Source organism: Pygocentrus nattereri, chromosome 16, assembly GCF_015220715.1.
Source record: "Pygocentrus nattereri isolate fPygNat1 chromosome 16, fPygNat1.pri, whole genome shotgun sequence".
Taxonomy (NCBI): Eukaryota; Metazoa; Chordata; class Actinopteri; order Characiformes; family Serrasalmidae; genus Pygocentrus; species Pygocentrus nattereri.
Genome location: NC_051226.1, coordinates 27412133 through 27439088, shown reverse-complemented (window position 1 = coordinate 27439088; position 26956 = coordinate 27412133). Strand labels below are relative to the sequence as shown.

Here is a 26956-nt window from a genome sequence, read left to right as displayed (position 1 = left end):
AAATAAGCAAACTAATTCTTTTATCAAGAACTATTAAGGATAAATGGCCTTTGATGCGATGGCTTATAACAGGGCAGCTGTTACAGATGGGGAGATTAAGCTCTATGGAGACTTTCTTTAGGGCTGTTGACAAAACAGGTTAAATTTCCTCCCTGATCATGTGCAGCAATTCCTAGCTACACGTGTATATGATGACTTAAGCTTTGTCACTTGAGGAATAAGTTAAAGTGACAGGCCAAACAAAAACGAGAAAATTGAATGCCAATCATGCAGCAGCTCTGGCGACGCCCCAGTGGAGTAGCAGGGATGAAAACACGGCACAGCCAATGAGCCACAAGCTTCCTTGAAATGTAACAGGCCGTGTGCCTGGCTTGTAAATTCCTTTCTTTGTGGCAGCGGGAACAAAAATTACCAAGGCTGGTCTCGTAAGGCTGCGTCAATAGGTTTCAAGTGAGCATGGATGGTGCTGTTCCTGGGAATTAATTAAATTGCCAAAGTGAATTACACTCTGGACATATTTAACAGTGGTGCGCTTAATTGCGGTTCGTCTAACTGCTGCTGTGGGTTCGTTTCATGTCGGTTACACTACGTTGAACGTGGCTCGTAGCAATATCAGAGCAAAAGATTTCATATACAGATAAAAGGGGCAAAACGAGATCATATGCTTTTTATACAGTTGAGTCTGAACTCAAAGCCATGCTCATTTCAAGTGTCCTACAGGACAAATCATTGCATCATGGCTGCAAAGGACTAATGAATAATGCAGGTGGCCCTGGTACAACAGGATTTTGTACTAATTCTGGGACCACAATATTGGAAAAAACAGACAGCTTTTTTTTTCCATGCCCAACCATCGACTTTGTGTGAACTTAAGGTTGTTGGTTCAGTTGGTTAATTTCCCACCTGCTCAAGAAACCAATATGGCTGATTGGACATTTACACAGAATCATTTGTTGAATGCAGCTTAAAATTTTCTGCACTCAAAAAATGCAACATTGGCTTTACCTAAAAATGTCATGTCAAGTGGTCCCATGCAACTTGGGTTAAGTAGCTTGTAAGATAGTATAGTATTTAACAAATTCAAGTTATCAGATTCAACAAATTCAACTAACATCACATTAAAATGATTTGAGTAAATTCTAATTAACTTTGTGTTAATTAAAAGCAAAGTGTTGGATTTACCTAAAACTGTTAAGTCAAGTGTTTCCACACAACTGGGTTAAGCAGCTTTGAAGATGTTCAGTTGGGTAACATTTACTCAGTGCCAATAGAAAAAGAACATAAAGTAAATAGATTTAAGTTACATCCAAATAATTTCATGAGGTTGGGACTGCACTACTGAGCAGTTGCCCAATTACACTCAGCAGTAAGTTGCATGGTAACTTGCACTTACAGCTAACAAGTGGCTGGGCAGTTCAATGTGGAGTATAATAAAGATACAACACAAAGGAAAGGCAGAGGAAAGATAACAGAGATGGTGAGTAAAACCGGAAAAACAATATACAAATAGAAAATTTCAGCAGCCAATGAGAAAGTTTTACTCAACAAGATTACACTGACCAAACAAACATTTATGAAACAAATCTGACAACTCACTTCATTTCATCGAACTTAATTGATTTCAATTACATACATTCAATCACCCCCGCGACCCTGACGGAGAAGTGGCTTAGAAAATGGATGGATGGATGGACATTCAATCACTTCTGCAGTCATCTGATTTTTCAAGTGGTCATATGAACAGCATACTCTGATTTCTTTGATTGAAGTTCTAGAAATCTGATTAGGAAATCTGATAAAGAGAGCTGGACTCAGCAGTGGGGTTTTACAGTGCATGTATACCCTCAGTCTGATTTGTTTTACTCAGTCTGTGCAAGTGTGAAAACAGAATGCTGTCCCCAAGACAGCAAGCAGTGTTTAACACAACAAACACAGGGCAACAAAACACTTTTGGTGCAATGCTGAAACCAACTACATGCTTGCTAAAATTAGGAATATGAATATTCTTCATCCAGATGCATATTCCATGCATAATTTAGTATTAAGTATTAAGTGATACTTTTTGATCCCACAACTGGGGAAATTCCACCTCCGCATTTAACCCATCCATGAAGTGAAACACCACATACACACTAGTGAACACACACACTAGGGGGCAGTGAGCACACACTTGCCCGGAGCGGTGGCCAGCCCTATCCACGGCGCCCGGGGAGCAGTTGGGGGTTAGGTGTCTTGCTCAAGGACACCTCAGTTATGGAATGTCGGCCCTCCGGATCAAACCGGCAACCTTCTGGTTACAGGGCCAGATCCCTAACCTCCAGCCCATATGCATATAAAAAAAACATGGCATGACGTTTGAGTTTTATGTTACTTTTATTTCATGTCTTCTTCTGTGATTTTATTGGTTTATTGGCAGAACAGAAATGTGATCACTATGTTTTCTGATTACCTAAGTGCATGTAAACGTGTTGAATGGAATACTAACAAAATCTCATTTTCTGCAGTCCTTGCATTGTAAAGTGCATTAAACACACTCACTGAAAGAAAAGAACTAACTCAGTTTCATGTTTTCACAGACAACTGATGAAAACCAATAAGACAGCCACTTCATTTTTTCATGTGTCGCTGGCAGCATGAACTTCTTCTGTCGTCTTATGTCAACTTTCTACAAAGAAATCAAATCATCAACATTCTGTTCTGGTCTGGTGTACTTACTGGTCATGCAATAGTGCTCAACAACTTTATTTGGAAGAGTAAAGGATTTATTCAATTGGTTAAAACTACTTATAGCAGTTCTACCTACTTCTGAAAGCTGGAAAAAAAGGAAAAAGTTCAATCTAGTGTGTACTTGGATACATTTGATATTTCAGCCTCAAGATTTTATTTCATCAGTGTTTTATCTGATATGTTTGAATTTATTGTAAATTGTGTTTACATGCTGACAGGATGCAAGGTACTCTGGCAGTGATGTAACCAAACATTATGTTTATGAACATTCTATATGTTTTAGCTGTGATTTGGACGGATAGTGACGTTTCCCGCAATGACACCTTTCACGTCACCTGACTCCCCCTCGAAAGCATAAGCTGTTTATGCTTAACTTTCTCGAGGCAGCATTCTCTCAGGGCTGGTGTGTGAAGTATTCTGCCAGACGCCTAAACACTGCAAGACGAATATCAAATGCGCACAGCATGCTTATGCATTCTTCACCGTTTTACAAAAGGTTTGTGTTCCAAGAGAAAGAGAAGTAAAAGCTCTTCACACAGCTCTCCGCTTGGGGCTTTTGTTTGAAGCAGATACGAGCTTAAAAAGGCCGAGCCTATAAAAGAACTGCTGTGTCGCCTGCGGGACCTACAAAAGTCCTGTGGTGTGTCGTATGGTCAGGTTTCAAGAGTTCAGCTGGGATTCTCATAGATTATAAACGCCTATGACAGATCAATAAAACATGTTCCCATGCTGGAAGCCAGAAAATAAAATAAGCATGAGGGGAGCACCTTAAGGGAAGGGGTTTATCACTCCCTCATGGAGCCTTGTTTGCGGAATATATTTCAGATTGGTTTTAGTGTATCACAGGTCCCACTAGGACAGCTGAGGCAATATGCCAAGCAGTCTCCTAAACTGTCAGGGCAGCAGCTTTCAGATGATCAATCTGACTGTAAAGATGACAAGCCCAGGTGGTGAATTGAGAATAAATGTGTGCTGATAATGCCGGATGACTGCTTGATTAAAAACAACCTTACCCATTGATCCATGGGTAACACTGCTGCTGAAGGACAAGCGCATATGCAGTTCTCTTTCAACAAACAAAAGAAAAAATGTGAGTATGAAAAACTAAATGATGGTATTAAAACAACTGTCACACAATGGGAGAAGCTGAATGTCCAGTATGGCCTTAGTTTCAGTCCTTTTTTTCTACCTGTAAGTGGGTCCCAAGTCCCTCCCTCCATGTTAAAAAACTATGGTTAATGTTTCAGTATGTTCCCTAGCAGATTCAGTGCATGCTGTCAGTTCACACTGGAAATGAAAATAAGTTCATGTCTTCTCACTCTAAAGCACATCTTTGTTGACCTGCATTTGCGGTTCATATTCATATTTGAGTGGTTAAAACATAAGCAACCAACTGAAATGGAAATATGAGTTACTGTATGTACCTGAAAAAGAACGCGAGAGTGGTCAATAGCCAGCTACCGTGACAGAGCAAGATCCTCAGAGAGAATCATAGTATGTGGGCAAAAAGACGTTAGACATGAACGAATCTGTTTACGCATAGATACTAACACTCCTGGGCTGATTAATAAGCCATCCTCTCTGAAAGTCAAGTATGTCTGTTTCTTCAAGCCACATAACACACTCGTTATTCCTCCAGAAATGAACTACATCATTGGAGAAAACTGGTCATGCATGAAACAAACCTGCATACAGCTTTTTCCTTTTACACCATAAGCATCATAATAACAGCAGCCAGTGTCCTTCAGTTCTAATAAAATGTAAAACTCCTACAACATGGTATCATCTCAGAGGATTCCTGATGAGAATTCCTTGGATTTGTATGTAAGCAGTGCTGGAGCTAACTGATTTCCAGTGGTGAACAGTGACTATTAAAGCTAGGACTACAGTTTGTAAATGTAAATGTCTAAAATGAGCCTTTCTACATTAAACACAGACATATATGTAACTATGTAACACACACACACACACACACACACACACACATATAGATATACATACTATATTGGCAAAAGTATTCACTCATCTGCATTGACACGCATATGAAATTCTCCAGACGGAGAAGCGTGACTCGTCTCCACTGCTCTACAATCCAATGGCAGCACTTCTAGACCACTGCATTTGACATTTTGCATTGCGCTTGGTGATGTAAGGCTTGGATGCAGCTGCTCGGCCAGGGAAACCCATTCCATGAACCTCTCTATGCACTGTTCTTGAGCTACTCTGAAGGCCACATAAGGTTTAGAGGTCTGTAGCGATTGACTCTGCAGAAAATTGGCAACCTCTGCACACTATGCGCCTCAGCATCCGCTGACCCTGCTCTGTCATTTTACATGGCCTACCACTTCGTGGTTGAGTTGCTGTCGTTCCCAATCACTTCCACTTTGTTATAATACCACTGACAGTTGACTGTGGAATATTTAGTAGTGAGGAAATTTCATGACTGGACTTGTTGCCATGCTGGAATTCACTGAGCTCCTGAGAGCGACCCATTCTTTCATAAATGTTTGTACAAGCAGTCTATGTATATAATATATATATTTATTTCGCTCTCTCCAAAATAGTAACTTTACAACAGAAGGAAAAAACCTACTTCACTTTCAATCTAAGCCAATGGAACTGAAGTTTTTTTCTAAGTCAGTGTGGGACATTCCTTTTGGCCCATTCATGTTGAAATTCACACACAAATAAATATACAAAATATACAAAAACCTGTTGCAGTGACTCCATCAGTAAAGAAGCCTGCTGTAGATCTGTCACTGTTTTCCATTTCTAACAACTGACTTTGGAGGGTTTAAATAGGACAAGCATGATGAATGTACACACATATGTTTTGACTTCTCAGAAATCATAAGACCTTCTCTGAAGGCCTAGAAGCCCCCCGGACTTCCCCTCTGCTGATTTCTACCTCTCTAACAGAAAGAAATTTATGTGATCAGATCTAAATGGCAACACAAACACACTGTATTCATTTGAATTATCAGCCCACCGCTTGCAAAAGCTCAGCACTGTGGACCTGAACCCGTGCAGGCATTAGAAGCTCTTCCTCGCACGCTTGTGAGTGACCTGATCAACCTCCAGCACAGTCCACAGAGAAGGAGTGCAACAGTAAGACGACAAACCAAATCGTTCTCCATCAATCACGAAGCAGCCGCTTCTGTCTGCCGGCGTCAATCGAGAGCCACTTTTCTCACCTTGGGAAGGTCGGCAGGAAATCCGTGTGGCAGGAGTCAGAAATCGAGCGTTAGCTCACAGAGGATAGTCTTTTAGGTCCTATTAAGTGGCGAATGGATTTTGAGACCACTAACTCTTGCTTTTTTGCCACCCTGCCGGTGTGAAGATAGATAGACAGATAAGGCCAGGCACCACCGGGACAGCTTCCCCTGGGAGTCTCCGGCATCATCCAACCTCACAGTAAATCAAGTACAGGAGAAGATTGAGGCGAGTCACTGTGACGAAGTGTGTGTAACCTTTCAAAGCTGTCAATCAGCTAGGGCTCCAGGTGTCCTCTAGGCTGGAACCCACAGAGGGGCTTTAGAATCAGCTCTTCAGAAGTGGCATTCAGGTTTAAGAGTAAAGACGTGGGTGAAGAAAAAATACAGTCTTTTGTGGGAACATTTGTGTCCTGAGTTTCGTGCTTTTGAAGTCGACATGAATTGGAAATCACAACACATTTTCAGGGTTGGGATATAACAACACAAATATTTAGAATATATACTGAGAATACAACAATGAAGTTTTTACATTTTGAAAAGGCAGCTTTCAGAATACAGTTACATTTTACATTCATAGGAAAGTATTTTGGAAAAATTAACCTCCAAAATTTTAAAAAGCCTACAGTGTTTAACAGATACACCATCAATGTATGTTTCTTAGCTATTTTAAAGCCAGTGCTTAGCATAGAAAGCACATTTGCTAGACAAACTCTAAAGAAGAACTCAGCACTACTATGTTCCTCCTAAAGCCTGAGTAGACTGATAAATCAATGGGATGAGCCAGTTACTTTTCTCAGTGGAAATGACAGAACTGAACAGTAGTTTCTTCAGTAGTGGACATGTTCATGAGTGATAAGCTTCGTATAGATGTTGTACCAGACTTGTGCTCATGAATGAAGTGGGCAATGAGAGTGTATGTTTTAAAAAATACACTAACAGAAGAACTATATAGAGAATCATTACAACAGCTGGGTTTACCCCATGGATTCATGCTAAATGTGTTTTAAATGTATTCTGAATATGTTATATAGTGTATGTACCTGTATTGTGTAGTATATACACTGTACATCATAAAGTGTCATAAGCAAGTTTATTTACACATACTTCACAACTCAACACAGACTGAGACAAGTATATGGTAAATTAAGCTCCCATTACTGGCTACAATAGCCTTGTAGCTGCAGAGCAAAACTACAGAAGGAAATTTCAGACACCAAACATGCCTCAACTTCCTCTGAGGCAAAGAGCAAATTATGTAAATGTGATGCTTCACTTTAACTGAAGATGATTGATACAGCAGGCTTGCTACCCTCTGCATTTGGGCCCTGTAATACTGACGTTGGCTAATTCTAGTTTATGTAAACTAATTACCATGTATAATATTTTGGCAGTGTTCAGAATATGTGGAGTATGTGAGATGAAAACGAATTTTGCTCTAAAAGTTCTGATCAGTAGTGAATGTTGTTGGAGAGAACAATCAACAGAAACAGGCCTCTTGAAAAAGCACTTTCCACTTTAGTTTTTGTACCTGATCCTTTTAGTGACCTTCACTTAGTGACCGGTGAAGGTGGTGCACCATTCCAAGATTGGACAAGGAAACTACTTGCCTGAGGCCTGAAGGCTCGAAAGCTTTACCGTGCTGGCTTTTTATTTTCCCACAATCTCACAGTAGGTTTTTCCACATATCACAAAATAATAATATGCTATGTTGCTCTATCTAAAAGATCTGGAGGTTGTTCCTTGGGATCTTAGGCCTAACTAGGAGTTACTATGAAGTGCCTAATATACAGCAATGTGCAGAGGTCAGAGACCACCCTTCATCAAGTTCACTTTTCAGAAGATTAGACACATTAGATGAAGATTGAAGGGGAAAGTTGAAGGAAGATAAGAAAAAAGAGCGTTTCCAAACCTGAAGGCAAAAATGTAATGGAAGATCTAGAGAAAATGGAACTCTTAACAGCCATGCAACACCTGGTAGCCCAATAAGCTATTAGATCAACATCACATAAAAAGCACTTAAAGCTTTCATCTTTGAGAGAGAGAAGAAAATCAAGCTCCCATCTTGATCTTCAGATCTGAAAAAATCCAAATTCTGTCCATCCTTCCACTCTGAGAAGACTCAGTGCTATGGGTCTGAAAGGATGTGTAGCTGTCAAGATGATCTCATTGAGATGTAAAAGAAGACAATTTGCTAATCAAAGAAGCTGCTGGTGTTCTCTGAACAGAGTCCAGGACCCCCGTTTGGGATTATTTAGATCATCACCAACGTCTAACTTTGAAGGTGGAAAAATATCCCTGCAGAGTTCTTTAAAAGCACGTGAACTTTTGGAATGTCTCCTGGTTCACAACACCTCCTGAAACATTGATAACTTCTACTTATTGGCAGTTTTAGTGGAAATTTACCCTGACTTTCGCACAGTCCTGTGCATGAATGCGTTCAAACTCCATGGTAGCACTATAATAGCTCTGCAGTGCACATGTGCAGCAGAGGACTCGGTCCCTCAATGCAGACTGAATACAATGAAGTAATGAGGCGTTCTAGCGCTGCACGGCTCAGGTGAAGTTAAAAAAAAAAAAAGAGAAAGAAAAATCAATGGATGCGCTTCTCGCCTTTATGCTGAAGACAGCTAAGGGGAACGAACACACTGTGTAAGTCTGTATGTTCCTTCCAATGCTGTTAGCACTTTTAGAGTCCTCCTTCGATGGAATCCTCATTTACGCCGCTTTTCTATGCACGCCATGCTGGAGAATTAGCTAAAGCCGTGTTTGAGCAGCAAACACAGCCTGTGCAGCCGTGAGCATTCCGTCTGAATTCACAAGCTAGAGAAAACAATTTGGCTCTGTGGAGCAGTTCAAAGAGAAACAGACGCATGCCCGGATGGATATGGGGGTGGAAACACAAGACAAGTCAGTGCTCTGTATGAAATAAGGCTCAGAGAAAATGAGAACAACATTGCAGGCAACAAAAAAGGCCTAGGCTGATTATAAAGTGGCTCAAATAATACAAAAATCGGAAATCTTTCATGGTAAACCGTGAGCTTTTACCTCTTCACTTCAACTCTTCTCTTCTGTTATGTATGCTAAACAGCAAAATTTGAGATCAAAATGCCCAGTGTGTCCAATTTAAAACAGCAATGCTAATATTTCGAATGCTGGCCCACGTCCATGAGTCGGACAGGCTGCTCTAAATGCTAACATTCTGCGCACATCAAGACAGGAGCCAAATGATTAAAGAGAAGCTTGGCACTGCGATGTCAGGCTGCAACTTTACTCGGCTTTAATTGGCTAAAATGAGATTCACGGGTGATGGATTTTGATAATTGTCGGCCCTGTTTGCCACAGCACACAAGGCTTGCTAGCCGTCTCGCATATTAACTCCACAGACCCTCCGCTAAGACCGTTGAACAGGCAGACCACACAATTATCCCTCTACCTCCGAGGCATGCTGATCAATGCTAACGTTTACACAATTAAGAGCTGGTCCTAGTGGCCTAATAGGCGAAGTCGCCGCCTGGGTTTTTAACGCAAGCAGATTTCACGGCTCCAAGCACTTTCCACCACAAGCCTTCTTTTGTCAGAGTCTTAATAGGCCTTTTGAACTTGACCTTCGTGTCACCTTCACTTTAGAAACAGCTACAGGTCAAAGTGTCTAGACAAAACCAGACTTGGGGAGCCAACGTTCACACGATAGCCACAGCGCTGATGTCCGCCCAGTTTAGCCGCTGACAGAATCAAATGGTCAGACTCAGAGACCAGCAAAGCATGGAAGATTTTAAAAAGATGCTTTGAAGTTTGAAGAGACTTTCATATTTGTTCAGTCCAATGCACCACACTATGTTAACACATGCATACATAATGGTGGGAACAAAATTATGAGTGAGTTTAAAGTCATCAAATTCTTTTCAAGCAAAAGATTTGTAATTTACATTTTTTCATTATTGTTTCATTCAAGAGTTGAGATGCAAGCCATTGTCTTTAATAAATAACCATTTATTTATATTTGAATATCTAAAATGACCAGTGAAACAGGAAGCAGTGAAAGGTTACAATGTTTATAATGCAAATATAGCCATTTTATTTGCTATACAAAGCCACTAGTAAGCCTTCCCATGTCTTTAGTTATCGCTGCTGTCAGAACAAAGATTTTGGCATAATTTCTAAATGTAAATTTCATCATTAAATGGACCAAAAAAAGGGGGCCCAAAATTAGGGGCACAAAAGGTTCCACTGCGTTAAAAGTAAAGTGTGTTTCCTCCTGTTCTCCTGCTGTAAAGTCATTTTGGAGATGAGGTTTTGTTCCGACAACAGCGAAATGTAATGTTAATAATGGTAAACTCTGACAAAATAAATTCTTTAGATACTAGCTCCCTGCATTTGCAAGAGGAGAGTATATTTCTAAATATATATATATGTTTTAAGCCAAAATTTTATCTCAAAACTAACAAACAATCTTTCAGGCATCAGGCATTGCAAGCATAACCACTACATGTGTAATGATCCCCAGTCATTTTCGTCCCTTCTGTTGTTCTATTAGGTGCAGGTATGTGATTGGCCACTTGTATAAAAGAGGTCACTGAACTACTACCATCGAGATATTAAGGGCTCTTTCCCATTGACGTGACTTGGATGTACACTGGGATGTCCATCCCGGCACTCTTCACTCCGTTCTGTTCAGTTGTTACATTTGTTTACCTTTACTAGACTTTGTGAATTTAGGAAAAGTAGGGCATGAGAGCCTTTTGTTTCAGCCAACTTTTGTCCTGTTTTAATGTAGAACGTTAAGGTATTTTTTGTATTTTTAGAGTTTTTTAAGGTTTGGTATTTTGCCGTTTGCTTGTCTCCAATGCCATCATCCCAACTTGTTGTTCCGCCTTTGAAGAAAATACACCTGCAGTTTTCTAGTTTAAATGGTGCCCCGTGTTTGGTCTGGCAGCAGGTCTGGGGAGAGAACCCGCTCTCATTGTCTGTTACGGCCTGACTCTAGACCGGGTCGTAACACACGTAATTACTTTCCGCTTTTAGAGGCATTAAACTCCCCAGACGTCCCATCACTACCATTGTGGACAGGTTTGATTTGGGAAGTTTCTCTAGAATCAAGCTTTTCATATCAAACTCTAAATTCTAAACCGCCTTGTTCCCACCTCAACTCCTTGTCCTCACAGCGAGTGAGCTTTCAAAGGCAAATCCTATCATGTCGCAAAGTCTTCAGGATTTCTGCACTGGCAACACCAAGTTAAAGATAATTGCACGCTGGGTGTGTCTTCAATAAAAATCCATTTTGTGAGGTTTTCACTTTAGGGTTAACATTTGGTCAGACTGACCAAAACTTTCAGCAGAATCAATTTCCTTATAAACTCGTTTTGATTAATGTCCTCATATATTAAATAAAGGGTCTTACAGCTGTCTTTATTCCACCTCCTAGATTAGTTTCTCCTCACTCATTTAGGCTAGTTTAACTGTCTGGCTAAACCACAGTATTTTTGTTGATATGAAGCATCAGCGCAACGCAATGCAGTACATCAAAAGAAGCAACAGTCACTGGTGCTCTGTGATAAATTACTTCAATATGCAATAGTGTGAAAAAGTTGGAGAAAGGTTTATTTAGAAAGCTGTTTATCTGGGCAGTGAGTGTTTAGACAGCACTAACATTAAAGTAAATGCAATTAACAGTGTTATAAGTATTGATTTTGTCTGTCAGTGTTTTCGTGGAAGCCCAGGATTATTTGTAGTTATCATCTAAGGCTTATTATTCATTGACTACAGGGACTTCAGTGCAAAGTGGTTGAGCTAGTCTTAGGTCACAGAAGTGTGCAGTAAAACGTTTGGGCCCTGCAAGGCATTAAATCAGCTATGCTTGCGATGGAATTTAAAAAAAGCAGAAGTCAGGAATCAAACTATTTTCAGTTTTTCAACTTCTTTTTAAAAGTAGCTGTTCATTTTTACTGTATTGTGGTATAGTATGTCATTATAATGACCTGGTAATGCACTTATTAAACATTAAAAAGCCAGTATTTGGTCATTCACTGGCTGCTCATTACTCATTACAGCAGTAACAAGGGGATTTAAGCATCATAATCTTTTGCATGTCAAGTTAGGTGTCCAATATTTTGCCCTTATTAAGCCTTACTGCCAAGACAACTCCCCTTTAACCTTTGGCATGCAGACTGCTGGTCACCACAGCAGTGCAGACAAGAGTCTCTCATAAATAAATAAATAAATATAAATGCAGATCAATCTTGATTCATTTGCATTTATAATCGCTCAGCTGGTTTCCTGATACGTTTAAACCGCAATGAGAAACTGTCAAACGCTTAAAAGTTGCGAAGCTGAGGGCGCCTCTCATTCGCCAACTTCTTGTTCTAATTTTCCCATTCCATCTTAAATGGTGCAGCAGTTACACTCTGGCACCTCAGGCACCATTTAAGGTGGAATGGGAAAATTAGAAGCTGCTGAATGAGAAGCGACTTCGGCCTCATTAAAAAAACAAACGTGGAAAGACATTTTACAAGACACTTTTCCACATTTGAGGAAAGGTTTCCTGCTGAAGATGTGAGAAAATCGGCTATAGCTGAGTTAAAGTTTAAGCCCAACAAAGCATGCCTGCGTTTTTATTCATATTCTTCACATACTAGTACATTAGCACACGCTACAACATATTTACAGCCCACATGGTAAAATGGACATAAGATGTTGTGGCTCCCAAGGTGGATTGATTTTTGCTGAAAAGACAGAATGGCTCTTCTTAACATTTGGGTTCCTGACCTCTGTGCTAGTTACTGCTTAATAATGTAATAATGGGCAGCTTGTTCATTATTGGCTTGTTAGGGCTTAATCAGCACATCACAATGACCATATATTGTGTCCCCCTCTACTGAAGATCATTTATTCCATTATCATTATGTTTTCACAGTCAAAAACACATTCACTGCTCGGAAATAAGACGTTTGCCCAGAAATATATGTTAAAAACTCAATTGAAAGCACACTGAAAGGTTCTTTAATTGACCAAAGTATACTTGGCCTGGAGCAAAACAATACATGAATTCCACAAGCACACTGCTTCCACTCACAACAGCAACGGAGGAAGGTTTTCATGCACTCAAACAACTTACAGCAGATTTCTATTTATGAGATCTCTGCATCAAAACCGTTCCTCCTTGGAAGGCGGCCCACTTTAGAAGCAGTGTATTCTGCTTCATCGCACCCGTGAATCAATAACAATAACGCTGTGCGCGTACTTTATCAAAGAGAGATTAGGAGTTTTTCATTCACGCAGATATAAAGCACTTAGCTCTGGAATCCTGCTGGTGTTACTCGGCATCAGGTAAGAGCAATCCAAAACATTTCTGTTAAGACGTCAGAATGTGTATAGAGTGAGTAACAGGGGGCGCTTAATCTGTTCAAATGAGATTTGTTTCCAATCATTGTGCCTGCTGCTGTCACAAATCTGCAATTTAGTCGAAATATTGATCTGTCACTCACTGACGGCTGTAGAATCTGGCCTACGTTGCTGATCTGAGACCAGTTGTAGTCACAGTGGAATGTGGCTCTGGAAAATTGATTCTCAGTCAAATACCCTGCTGCATAAGGTTGACATAACCATGACATAAACATGTTATGGCAGATGTCATATGGTGTCACCACTAATGTTAACATGAGACTGTTATATTAAAGAGCAGAATCTGTCACGACAGTATGTGACACCTGACATGACATAGTTATGTAACGTTATGTAGCAATGTTATGTAACTGAAACCTCTTACTAGAGCTTGTTCAGCACAGTGAGCAACTATTTGTGTAAACTTGTGTAAATCGTATCTAATACACTGTCAGAAATACAGTCAGGGTTTGGCTTTGTCATCTGATTCATAACATTGTATCGTCATCATAGGCTTCTAACAGTAGTCATTAGTGGTCATGGGTTTAACTCAAATTGTCACTGTGATATATTCTAGTCACTAGTTTTCATTGGTCTATTTATCACTTGTTACTTTGCCTCTAACAGTTGTCAGTGACCATAACAGTAATGGTAACAGTAACATTGTAACAGTATGTAACGTGGGGGAGCCCATCGACGTGGGTGGACGCATACGCTGAGATAAGCGACTTTTATTAAGGGCAAATCCAGGGTCTTAGTCAAAATGGTCCAGGTTCAAACAGCCAACATGGAGAGAATGCAGATCAGACACAACAAACAGAAGCACAGAACCTCAAACAAGAATCAAACACTACAAACATCCAAACAACAAAGACCAGCAAAGACAAGGGGCTTAAATACAACAGGGAGGATGAGGGACAGGTGGAAACAATCAGGAGCGGAGTCATGAAACAATGGGCCGGACTAGACGAAAAACAAATGAGCGTGGAAGATCAAAACAAAGGGGCACGTGGACGATCAGAAAGTAAACAAAAAGCACATGGAGTAGTGGGAGGAGCAAACCGTGACACAGTAACAGTTACTGGTTTTCACTGATCTATTTCTCATTTGTTACTCTGATGGGCCTCTAACAGAAGTCAGTGACTGTAACAACGACTTAAGCAGTAAGACTTTAACACTGTGACTGCTTTTCATACATTTTTCGCAAATTTCTCATCTGTTAGGCCTCTAACAGAAGACAACGGGCGGTTTTCACAGATTTATTTCTCATTTCTTACTCTGACAGGCCTCTAAACGTGGTCACCAGTTATCACTGGTTAGTCTAAATGCTTCTGTCCAGTGGCGGGCTTATACCTTTTCTTTTTCTACATTTACTAGTGAATATTAGCTATTCTTTATTCACATTGTTCTTGTTGTATTATTGTTAACATACTCACTGTTACTCTTGTCTTATTCATTTGGGCCTAGGACACAGATTTCTTAAAAGCTGCTTTGTGGCAATGGCCACTGTAAAAAAGAGTGATATAAAGTAAAACGGCAGTAAAATGGATAATTGTGGAAGTGGAGTTTACTGTGTGGTACAGTGTTTTTTATCTATACACACACGGAACACACAGAACATAATTCTACAAGTTTCTGGCGGTGTTAGATCACATTATTCTCAACCAAACAAATGGGAAAACGGCTTTGAGAAACCACATTACTAAAGCAGAAGAGTTGCAGGGTTAACTACATGGCAACTATGATAACCTATTACCAACTAGCCTAAAACTAGTTCTCAGTCCAGCATATTATCACAAATTAAGGTTCTAGATGGATCTTGGACGTACCGTCCAGGAAAAGCCATTGATTGGTAAAAAGCCATTACGTGGAAGCTGAAGAACTTAAACTGGTTCTTCGCACTCACACATCTTATTTACAAATGTTTTTAAAGAAAAATGCACTGAAATGTTCTTTAGGGAACCAAAGGTGTGTCTTTGATGGCATCATTCCAAAGAACCCATTTTCATTTACACAGATCTAAAGCAATTAGCTCTGGAATCCTGCTGGTGCTCAGGTGGAGATCAGGTAAGAACAATCTAACATGTGTCCCCTAAGATGTCAGTAAGAGGGGCTACTTAATCTGTTAAAATAGACCTGTTTTTAATTATTGTGCCTGCTGCTGCAGAAATCTGCACTTTAGTTGAAATATTGATCTGACACTTGCTGACGGTGGTAGAACCTGACCTAATTTGCTGATCTGAGAAAAAGGTTGTAATTAGGGTGGAATATAGTTCTGGAAGAATCGTTCTCATTCAAAACCTTTGACAATACAATACAAAAAAAACAATTGAAACGTTTCTTATGGAACCAAAGGTGGGTCTTGCTCCAAATAACCGTTTTTGAAACCTTTATTTTTAAGATATATAATTCCAGTAGCAATTCCATTGGCCATGCAGCAGCTCTGAGACTGAAGAATTCCAACGGTGTCTTTACTGCTGAATCAAATCTCAACAGCATGGAACTTCTTTGCCTTTATGCTTCAAAAACAAACATGCAAAGCTAAACAGAGCCAGGAGATGCTTCTACTAGTCCTTTTATGTTATTTAACAAATGTTACTGTATTTCCAGCAATGCGATTTTTGTGAATACTTCAAATTTCAAAGAGGTAACTGTCAATGTGGCAGGCCATCTGAATGTTTATAGTATCGTGGAGTTTTTTTAACTTCGTGCTATGTGATTTAAGCACTTCATACAATACACTGGATTAAAGATAATTGCATACTGCATGTCTTATCATGGTAAACAATAAATGGCGAAGTTACAATTGTGAAATATAGTGAGAGTCTGACGCCTCAAAATCATTCACTGTAATGTTCCTGGAGTGACATTTCAATAGCACTAACAGAGTTGGCTTTATGAAAGACTCCACTCCAGGTGCCTTGAGATATAGTCTTAACATTGTTCAGAGGACACCTCTGTGGGCAGCAGCTCTTCCCATTTATTTCCTTTAAAGACATTCTGTCATGGTATTTTTGGTTCTCCTCTCTCTCTCTCTCTCTCTCTCTCTCTCTCTCTATCTTTTCTGCATCCTTCTTGCCCTCTCTATCTCTCTTTTTCAATGCCTCCTCTTTGCTCCTGTTTCTAGGCTTTCTTTAAGGCCAAGTTCAGACACATCACAACTTTTAAAAGCATGGCAATAAAAACTGCCTGTGGTGGAACAGATGGAAATGCCTCTACTGATCTATATAGAGGGATCTAGTACATGATGGTACTAGATGGAACCAAAAAATGGAAGCAAGGGATTATTTAGGGTAATACCTAGCAAAAGAACAGTGAAAAGAATTTACAATTGTCCAGGGTAAACGACGGTATGCTTCAGATGAAGCATTGTTAAAAGGGAATTCCACCGATTTTCCAGTTGCTCTGCATAATTCAAGGGTTGAGATGTAAACAAAGTCGTTTGGAGTGGTTTGATGTAAAACTGGATGCTACAAAGAAACTTACCAATTTATATTATTTTACAGTTGTGGTGACGTCTTTAACACAAATATAGCTACTTTATTTACCCTCCACCAAAGAACAGCTCAACCAGTTTGCATTGATGTCCCTGTAGTTAGTGAAAAATAAGCCTTAGTATATAATAAAGCCTGGGATTTTAAGAGGTCAAACTCTTCAACCGTCTGGTTCCTATCACCACCACCGTGAACAAAGCAGCTCGGCGAGGTTATCTAGAACAGAGCAGGTCACATCAAATCACTCTGAATGACTTTGTTTACATCTTAACCACTTTATTTTGCCGAAATCAGGAAAAATCAGCAGAATTCACCTACAGCATCACCTTAGTCTTTGACGGTTCTATAAAAGATAAACGATGCCCTCAAACTAAAGGGATACAGGAAAATGTACTAAAATGATCACTTTTGTTGATGAGGGCTTCAGATCCACCATAGATCCGATATATGTTATTAAATAGGCCTCTGCCTCGTTTAATTATGAAGTTTGCTATAAATGTCACCTTGGTTTACAGCATTTTTATGTCAATACAGTGTCATTTACTTTGCAAACCAAAACGTCCCACTAGTTTCTCTATCTTACTCTCTCTGCTCAGCTGGACTGTGGTCATGTTACCTTGTCTTTGACCAATCTGCCCATGCACTCGCTTTGAAACTTTAATTCTGCATTGTCTTCTTACATAACATCACATGCCTGGAGATAAAAAAGAACACACCCTCAGCATTCCCCTGCATTGTCTACATAAGTGACATGCCAATGCGCTAGCTTTCACTAAATGAACCGCACTGTCAGTTAAAACAAATCAAGACGAGCCTACAAAACAACCGAGGTAACCAGTCTGATTTTTCCAGCATCTCCTCAGAACTAAATGTATTATAGCATTGTTAGCACAGCTTTTGAACTTAATGTAATCTCTCTCTCTCTCTCTCTCTAACACACACACATACTCTCTTGCTCTATGTGGTTGTGAATAATGCAGATGCTGGATTCAGTGGCAGGTCCCCTGATGGACTGAACTGGGGAGCAGCTGCACCTAACAAGAGGAGCATCCGAGCTGTCATGGCTCATCCCCTCACTGGGCAAATTAGTTTAAACAGGACCACACCACGCTGTCCGTCCAGGCTTTTTTTAACCACCCTGTCCCTGTCACGCCACACGTTCCCTGCTCCCTGCCATGTTCTGCCCTCTTCTCTTTAGTGGTGCTGCTATGGCCAGGCATACTAAGATAGAACCTATTACAAACTTTTCGCACTGCTGTCCCACAAAAAAAGACCAAGAAAACCTATTTAAGAATGCAGTTAAGTATTCATTCTCAGACATTTACAAGGATTGTGTTACGATCTATTTAAAACCAAGGCATTCATTGAGATAGTAATAAGCTAAATATATACAAAATCATCCTTTATAGGGTATTTCCTACTCAGAGCACTAACCCCTAAATTTAAACTTCTGTTGGATGATTTTTATGTCTTTTAACAATAAGTTAATAAAAACACTTCCGCATTTTAAAGTCATTACTGAAACGTAGAGTTTTAGTTCATAGGCAGAGCCTTACTTTAGCCACACCCCTGCGTTTTAGAGCAGGAAGTGAGAATGCATCCCTGTCCCTCATGGCCACATGATGAGCAGTTTTGAAGTAAATGTGTCGCAAAGTCTGAACGTCAGTGTGTAGCATTAAGAATTGTCACTACTGAAACGTGCATTTTCTGCAATTAAAAAGTAAATAAAAGTAAACTTTAATGTTTTAATGTAAACGTTTTAATGTAAAATGTTATGACTTGATATGTGTTCTGTTCAAAGCTGTGTTTGCTATTCATGTACTGGCTAACATTTCTGAATTACGCTCAGAATCAGCTCAATTGTGACTCCCGAAACACTCACCAACGAAACATTTGTAAAGCTTTAGAAGTCCCTTACAAAAAAGAGCGATGTTTTATTTTCATCCTTCAGCCTCATTGGTTAGATATAATTGACAATGTTGTATCCTTTTGTGTTTTTATCCATCTGAAACTACCCAGAAATCCTGTCTGCTAGCACAGCCACTGATGTGGAGCAGTCATGCTATTCAGCTTCCCAGCCGTAACTTTAGCTATCGGGTGTCCTTCTGTATTAGCCAGCTAAAAAACTTTTCAAACTGCCTTGTCTCAAGTATCTGTACTTTTTCAAAAGTCCCTCCCACCTTCAAGATACACAAGTATCAAAAGTACGCAGACAACCCTCCTAATTACTGATTTCAGATGTTTCAGCCAAACCTTCTGCCAACAGATAAAATCAAGGAAATCTCCACAGATTTTTGCCACAAGTGTTCCAGGCTGATGGACAAATCCAGGTTTGGTCGATGCCAGGAGAATGCTTCCTACTGGAATGCATAGCAGCATGCAACGTTATATTAAACAATTACACACCTCCAACTCTGTGGTGACAGTTTGGGGGAGACCCTTTCCTGCTCCAGCATGACTGCGCTCCTGTGCAAAAAGTGAAGTCAATAAACGGTTGGACAAGTTTGGTGTGACAAACTCCTGAGTCCTGACCTCAACCCCACTGAATAGCTTTAGGATGAATTGGAACGTCAATCGCAAGCCAGGCCTTCTCATCCAACATCAGTGTCTGACCTCACTCCACCTCAACTCCATATTAATACTCACAGTTTTCGAAAGGCCCAGCAAGCTCATATAGGCATGATGGGATGGTCAGGTACTGTGGGTCATATAGTGAACATCCTCCGAAGGGGGATATTCTAGTCTCTAAACTGAAAATCTCACTCTAGATACTACTGCGGTACTGTAGGAGGTGAGTAAGCGTGTTTACAACAGATCATCTTGGCCCAAGTGTCCCTTTAAAGTTTCACCAAAAGGGAACCTTACATATATTGTCTAGAAAGGAAAATTGCTATTTGGTCTTTCAAAACAGTCTGAAGCCCCAGCAAATGACGTTAACTTATGTTCTCAATCGATTAGTGCTGCTAAAACTAGAAAATACAAGTACTTAAATAGCTAATATAGTGGACAGTGTGATATCTTTGAAAGTGTTTCAAAGCGTCTCCCTGTTTCCCCCGATTGAGCTGATATTGACACCAAGGCTAGAAAGAGGGAGAAAGAGAAGGATTGTTTTCCTGGAGGGTGAGAAAAGGTTACCCTGCCTTGGAAACAGCCAATGACGCGCTCGAGGGCAGCGGCGCCAGACGCAGCGGCAAGTCCTCGGCCTGTCACAGCCAATGATTGATTGTCAGTCACTCTAACCATGCGACAAATTGGTAAATAAATTTGCCTGCCAGGGAATGCACCCTGGGCAGCCACCGCAACGGAGCAGTGAAGCCTTGAAAAAGCAACTGGTGCGCCCCTGCCAGGGGGGCGAAAGCAGCAGCCTGGCAGCAAAGCTGATGGCACAGCACACTAACTTCAACAACTCCCACAAACTTTCCTGAGTCCTTTATTGATAAGTACAGACTGTGTTCAAGGTTACAGACATACTGTGGTGCACCATATTAATACAACTTCATTGAAATGCTTATACCTTATAAATAATGAAAAGAAGACCTGGCAGGGTGGCTTGAATGGACTGTTTGCAGCACTACAGTATAGTTCCTTTCACAGAGTGTTTCTGGACTATTTCTATGTAAGTGGAAGGTCACTGCAACTTTTAGATGCAGGTAAACTTTGAAACTTTGGTACAACCTGCACTACATGCATTTTCTACATTTCTATATAATTCAACTTTTGTAATCAAAGTCACACAGAGTGGTTTGAGATGAAATATTTAACTGCAGAGACTTGTACTGAAATTACTGAAATTCATTTACACTGGTGGTGACAGGAACCAGGAGTCACCATGTTGACAAACCAAATACAGCCATTTTATTCACTATCCAAAATGACCAGTGAACCTACATGTGTCTTCTGAGTTTTTAAACGGATCGTCCATAAAGGTTAATAAAGGTTTTCTTTGGGGACTGTTTTGCTTTATGTTGCCCTGCATGTACCATGAAGGTGTCTGAAAAAAGGTTATAGGGCAAAACTTCATCTCAAAATTATCATAAAACAATGCCTTAGGCATCAGGCAGCAAATATGTATCTATTGTGTTTAGAAGCAAGACATTCCTGTAAAGGTCTGGTTCCACTGTGAACGATTCAGATTCAGTAGGTTGTACTAGAACAAACAAAACACTCTAAATGTCTTTTACATTTTATCCATTTGTCCCTTTAGAATCCCAGATTTTTTACATACTAAGGCTTATTATTCAGTACCTACAGGGACTTCAATGTTAACTGGTTGAGCTATTCTTTCTTTTCTTAGAAGGCTTTGGGCCTGCTGATGGGCCCTGGCCATTTGAGGGGTTAATTATGCAGACATTTAGAAAAACTGAATTCTTCTTGAAGTGCAGGGAAAAGGTGAGTGGAGACATCACTGTTTTCTACACATTAATCAGGGCCACAGATACGATCAAATACTTGTAAAAACATAAGGCATCACTGGAGATGTTCCAGCATCTAGTATTGCAAATTATGCTGCACATGTTAGTTTAATGCGCTTGTGAGGTAATAACTACTAAAATGTCTGCGGAACAGGCCCCATCACATGAAATGTAAAAACCCTCTGGTGGATGACAGCCGTAATTTCTTTAATGGGCCCACTATAGGTCCCATTACGAGCTTCTTCCATTTTACCTTGTGGTGGGGCCAAGCAGCGCATTAGAGGGTGGTGCTTTGTTGCGCCATAAAATATTATGAGAGCCATTACAAAAAGCCATCATCCTTTGCCACTTCAGTGAGATGGCTGACTGCGATTCAGAGTGCAGGGCAGGCTTGTCTCAGAGAGAGAGATTTAAAAGCTTTATGTAAAGAATTTTCAAGTGTCTTGTGTGAGTCAGTGTAAAGGGGCTCAAATGACTATGAACATGAGAAGATTTTTCTCCATATAGTTTTGTGACGTCATGGCCTCTGTCAGACTGTGTTGTTTTAAAGGGCAGCTACACAAAGGGCAACATAACTTTTTTTAAAAAATGGTTTAACATGTTTGTTGTATTAGGTATTATTCTGTAGCACAGAACTGTTTGACTAAGCCTCATCATTTTGAGAGAATTTACCATTTTATATTATGTTCAAGTTTACTTTCCTCAGTTCTTTCACTGCAATGTTCACCACGTGTTACAGATACAAGGTACAACCATTGAGAACCCCTGTAGTGTCAGCCCACCCTTCCTACTAGCCTAGTTACTAAGCTATAGGCTAATAAATGCCAAACAGCTAGCAGTAATGGAACTGGTTACCTCAGATGTCGAGCAAAAGCAAAAAGAAAAACAGACTTTTTGTGTTTTATTTCATACAAAATGGGTCCCAGAGACATGTTTTTACCCTTTCAGCCACAGAAAAGAAGCTAAACTGAGGTAAAGTGTTTAGATAGCAAGTTAGCTACATTTAGCTTTTAGCTTGTCCGCTTCATCTGATTTCTATTCGTTGATTAATCCATTCTCTTTATGAACATGATTTGAAGACAGTTAATGGAGTTAAACGGCTGTTTGGCGTCATAGCAGGTAATATTAGCTACCTGCCTTCCTTCTACATTCACTAGCTAAGAGGTTCAAAACAACCTCAAAGCAGATGTAGCCCTCAAGAATTTGCCCCAAAGTGCTTGTAGTTTTACAAAGTAATCCAATAGCCCACAGTACAATTTAGCCCTCCCCGTGTAGAAAAGAGGTGTGTATTATGTTCTCCAGGTGCTTCATGCACATCATCTTTAAATAGTCCTACTGCTGCTGCTATGAAGCCTCAGAGCACTAAGAAGCGGATGTGCCACCATTAGTCGCCCTGCGTCATGTGTTTCAGGAATATTGTCTGAAACGCTGTCATCCACTCTAAGACTTTATCATGTAAAAATGGACACAATGGTGTTGGAAATGTGTGGTAGTCCGTGCCTCATGGGTACGAGGCCCACCCATACAGAAATCTGATGTGTATTGGAATACATGGATTTTTAAATATTTGACATATATGACTATATAAGGATTTTCCTTAAATCCTACTTAAATGTGTCACATGTGGACATACATGTGGACAAATATGCTAACTTATTTGAAACTGGCCATTTTGAAATATGGGACAAATCAGCCATATATCAACACATACAAACGACATATGACAGAATGTGATATTCATATATGGATGACATATTTTGCTCATATGCTCGTGTATATTCTATAATATAAAGGTTTTATCCGTCTTCTGTTTCTTCCACATCGTTTCTAATGAAGTGAACTTTAGTATAACAGCTACAGGAACTAAACTCGACATGCTTGCACATTATAAGCGATGCAGTAAACACATTCAAACGTGAAATGAACTGAAATATTTGTGACACACTTAAATGATTGTGAGATTTAAGAGCGAACAAATAACAACAGATTCCCGTAATGGATCGCAAACCAAGCGCCCCCTCTGGTGGTCAGCGGCGGGAATGCAGTTTCCCCAAATCCGAGCAGCACTTCCAGGAGCGAAATTGTCCAAATAATTTAAAGAAGCTACTTACGGTAAAAGACGTACTCCGTGTAGCTCGACCACGTCTTGTCGTCGGTGTGCTGGTTGATGAAGGAGGCCGTGACGGACGAGTTGCACGCCACCATCTGGAAGCCGCACTCGGAGAGCATGTCGAAGGAGCGCTCCAGGTGCTTGAACTTCAGGTAGAAGCGGGACGTGTAGCGCTCGGGCGTCCTGTCCGGGTCCCGGCTCTCGTTCAGGGTCTCGCCGAAGACCTCCTTGGCCAAGGCGATCCTGCCGCAGATCATGATGCGGGGCACGCGCCTGAAGCGGGCGTCCGTCTGGCTCTCCCTGCCCGCGGTGCACGAGCCCCGGTAGCCCACCGTGATGAAGCCGCTCCTCCTGTCGGCGGGCACGAGCGAGGGCGGCGGGCAGGCGCGCTGGTCGCTGCCCTGCGAGCCGTCCTCGTAGTCGCTGTGCAGGCACTCCTCCGGGCTGGGCTTGGGCTCCTCGGGCGTCAGCAGCTTGACCAGGTCGGGCAGCTGGAAGTACTCGGCCTCCTTTCTCAGGCGGCCCTTCTCGGGGAAGTGGTCGGGCAGGACCACCTGCTTGTCCCTGAGGTAGTCCAGTACGTACCTGAAGAGGAAGCCGTCGCGGTCGATGAAGTAGCGGCCCTTGGGGTCTCGGGCGAGGTCGTTGGACGCGTTGCTCTTGGGCGAGAACAGCTTGCCCAGCAGCGAGCCGGGGTTGTTGGCGAGCGTGGTGTGCCGGGTATAGTACACCTGCCCGCCGACGTTCAGCTCGATCACGTCCGGGAAGCTGTTCTGGACGGAGCCCTGCTCTTTGGCCGCGGGCTGAGTCCTGCAGTTCCCGCTCAGAGCCATCGTTTCGGTCATGAGGGGTGGGGAGGGGGCTTCAGGGGAGCCACCTAGGCGCGCTCAAACGGGAGAAAAAGTTTCCCCCCTCCTTCCGTTCCCCTCCCAAATCAGTGGGTGGGTATCGAGCGCTTCCCGGGAAGCTGAAGGCTCTGAAGTGCCGAGTTTGGAGCAGCTTCTCCTCCACAGTTCAGCCGGTATATCCGAGCTGAACTACAGCCAACACGCTCCCTCACGGAACCCAGAGCGGAGACGCACGGCTGGCTGTCCGAGCTCAAAGCCCACCCGAGCAGAGCGTGCGCGTCTCACTCTCCACCCTCTCCCCTCACCGAGCGAGGAAAAAAGTCCCCCCAACAACTTCTGAAGTTAAAGCCCTCGACGCGCATCCAACTTCTGACGACAGGCGAGCAAAAAAAGCAGGAAATAGTCCGCGATGGAAGTTGGAGGAGAGAGGAGTCGCGTCTTACTTATCAGTGATGGTCAGCATGGTCCAGCACGGCGCGCTAGTCGCGTAAGCCAGCGACCCGAGCGACTCCCAGCTTTCCATCACGGCTCGTTCCCTCTTTCTTTCTCGGAAAGAGAGGAGTGGAGGTGGAGAGCTCGAGACTGCGCACAGACTCCCTTCCCGATCAGGGTGGTGCCTGGAAAAAAAAAGCGAGAGAGAAAAAACCGCCTCAGCTGATGTTGCCTCAGCGGTGTGGAGGGGAGTGTAGCATAATGGCTTATGAAGAATTACATCATCTTAAAGCAGTATGCGTGTGGATGGGGCTGGATTGCTACTCCTAGAGCACAGATCTTGTAATTGGAATTTTGTATTAGGGCCTCGGATGGACCCTGTGGTAGATTTGAGTTTCTAGATGTGATGTGAGCGTAGTCAGTGGTCTTGTCCTGCCCTGCCCTGACCTGCAGCTGCAGCTTAAAGGGGAATTTGAGATGTGAACAGTCATTCAGAGCGGTTTGTTGTGTAGTGGTACACTGCAGAGAAACTTACAGACTGAGTTCTTTACAGTGGTGGTGATAGGACCTAGAGGTTACCATGTCCACAACACAAATGTAGCCATTTTACTTACTATCCCAAACCATAATTGAGCCTACATGTGTCTTCTGAGGTTTTATATGTAATGTTGATGATGGGAAAATGGTCATAAATATGAAAATAACACATTGCCTTTGGGGAATTTTTTGCCTGCATGTGCCCCTCCACCATGAATGGATTAAAATATATTTTAAGCAGAAACTCATAAAATAATGTCTGAGACTTCGAGAAGCATTTATTTAACCACTTCACGCAATACCTTTATGTGAGGGAGGTGGACGTCTTCTAGAGGTGGACGTCTGGTTCCCATCACCACCATTGTGAGCAAATCTGAACAAGTTTCTCTAGAGCCGATAATTTCACACCAAACTGCTCTGAATGACTTTGTTTACATCTCAACCATTCAATTATGCAGAATTTTCAATGGACAAACCAATGTCTAGCTGAACTCAAAACCATTTCAGCACCATGGACAGCGACCAAGCCCTTTACAAACACCCCACCACTGTCTACGGCACAACAACACTCCATTTTTCCTTCCATCCTCTGCGCTTTCACCAACCATCACGTTCCTCCGAGAGGGAGAGAGTGCGCAAGTGGAGTTAGTAGGAACCTCTGTGCATTCATTTGTAAGTAGGCCAGAGCTGTAATCATGAATACATGCATGCTTCTACCTCTCAAGAGCTGCTCTTTTCTGCTGCTGTTGAGTGCAGCGGATGCGTGGCTTTCTTTAAATAGCTCAAAGTAGATGTTGGCTGTTGGTGGCTTCGCTTTCTTTCGCTTCTGCTTTTATTGGTCAACAAACAGTGAACATTTGCCATTTGCCGTTGGTTATTTTCTGCAGTTTTTTAATTGAACTGCCACAAATCACTTACCACCAAGCCAGTCTCAATGGGCTCAAAAGTGCATCGTTTCTGTTTAGTGCATGAGGAGATATGCATAGTACTGTGCAAACATCAGAGTTAGAAAAACAGAACTGGAGTTCAACAAATGATCAAACAATCAAGAAAGATGAGACTTTTAACTGTCCAAGACCTGGTAGACCACCAACACTGTCCCCTTCAGATAAACAGCACATAAAGCTTTCATCTTTGAGAGGCAGGAGAAAATCAAACCTCACCCTCGCTTCAGATCTTCTGCCCATCCTTTTAGTGTGAGAAGACAGCTCAACTCTAGGCAGAGGCATAGCCAAGGGGCCTCCAGTGCCATCCAGGAATGATGCATGGCCACCCTTCTGACTTATGGAAAGTAAGACAGTCAGCTGTCATCAGTCAGCCATCATTAATAACGCATCAATTATGCTTTATGGTGAACATCTCCCATCAGAGCAGTTACCAATCAGTCATGAGAGTCTGATGATGCTGCATTTAATAAGCAGCCTATGTGGCTGTGATTGGCTAATTTAGTCAGCCGACAGGAAAGTGAAAGTGCACTGGGTCCCTTCAGCCATGCTACTCTCTCAGCTACATTATGAAGCAGGCTATTCGATGGTAAGACGATTTACCTATCAAGAAAAAAAGTCAACGCCTTTGTGTTCCATTTTTAGTTTCTGTCAGATGCAGTTACAACTTGAATTCAGCTACATTTCTGAGCCATATTCCTGAAGCTGCTTAGGGTAGGAGTCCTGAAAAGAGGAATCTGATCCTAGAGCGATACTCCTACACTGCATAGGTTTTGGCTTGTCACTGTCCAATGTTCTAAAAAAGGGCTTTGGTTTTCAGGTTTACCTTGTAAGGTTCTTTACAGAAAAAGAGGAAATGC

The 26956-nt window shown here is 41.6% G+C and overlaps 1 protein-coding gene across 1 annotated transcript in view; it reads right to left on the bottom strand.

Annotated features, from left to right (window-relative positions):
* kctd16b (potassium channel tetramerization domain containing 16b) overlaps positions 1–25054 on the bottom strand; it is a 78101-nt gene extending 53047 nt beyond the window's left edge. The window contains exon 1 of the mRNA XM_017701111.2: positions 23337–25054. Within this exon, the coding sequence (XP_017556600.1) occupies positions 23337–24180 (844 nt within the window). The 5' untranslated portion in view covers positions 24181–25054. The remainder of the gene's footprint in view (positions 1–23336) is intronic.
* Between the last annotated feature and the right edge of the window lie 1902 nt (positions 25055–26956).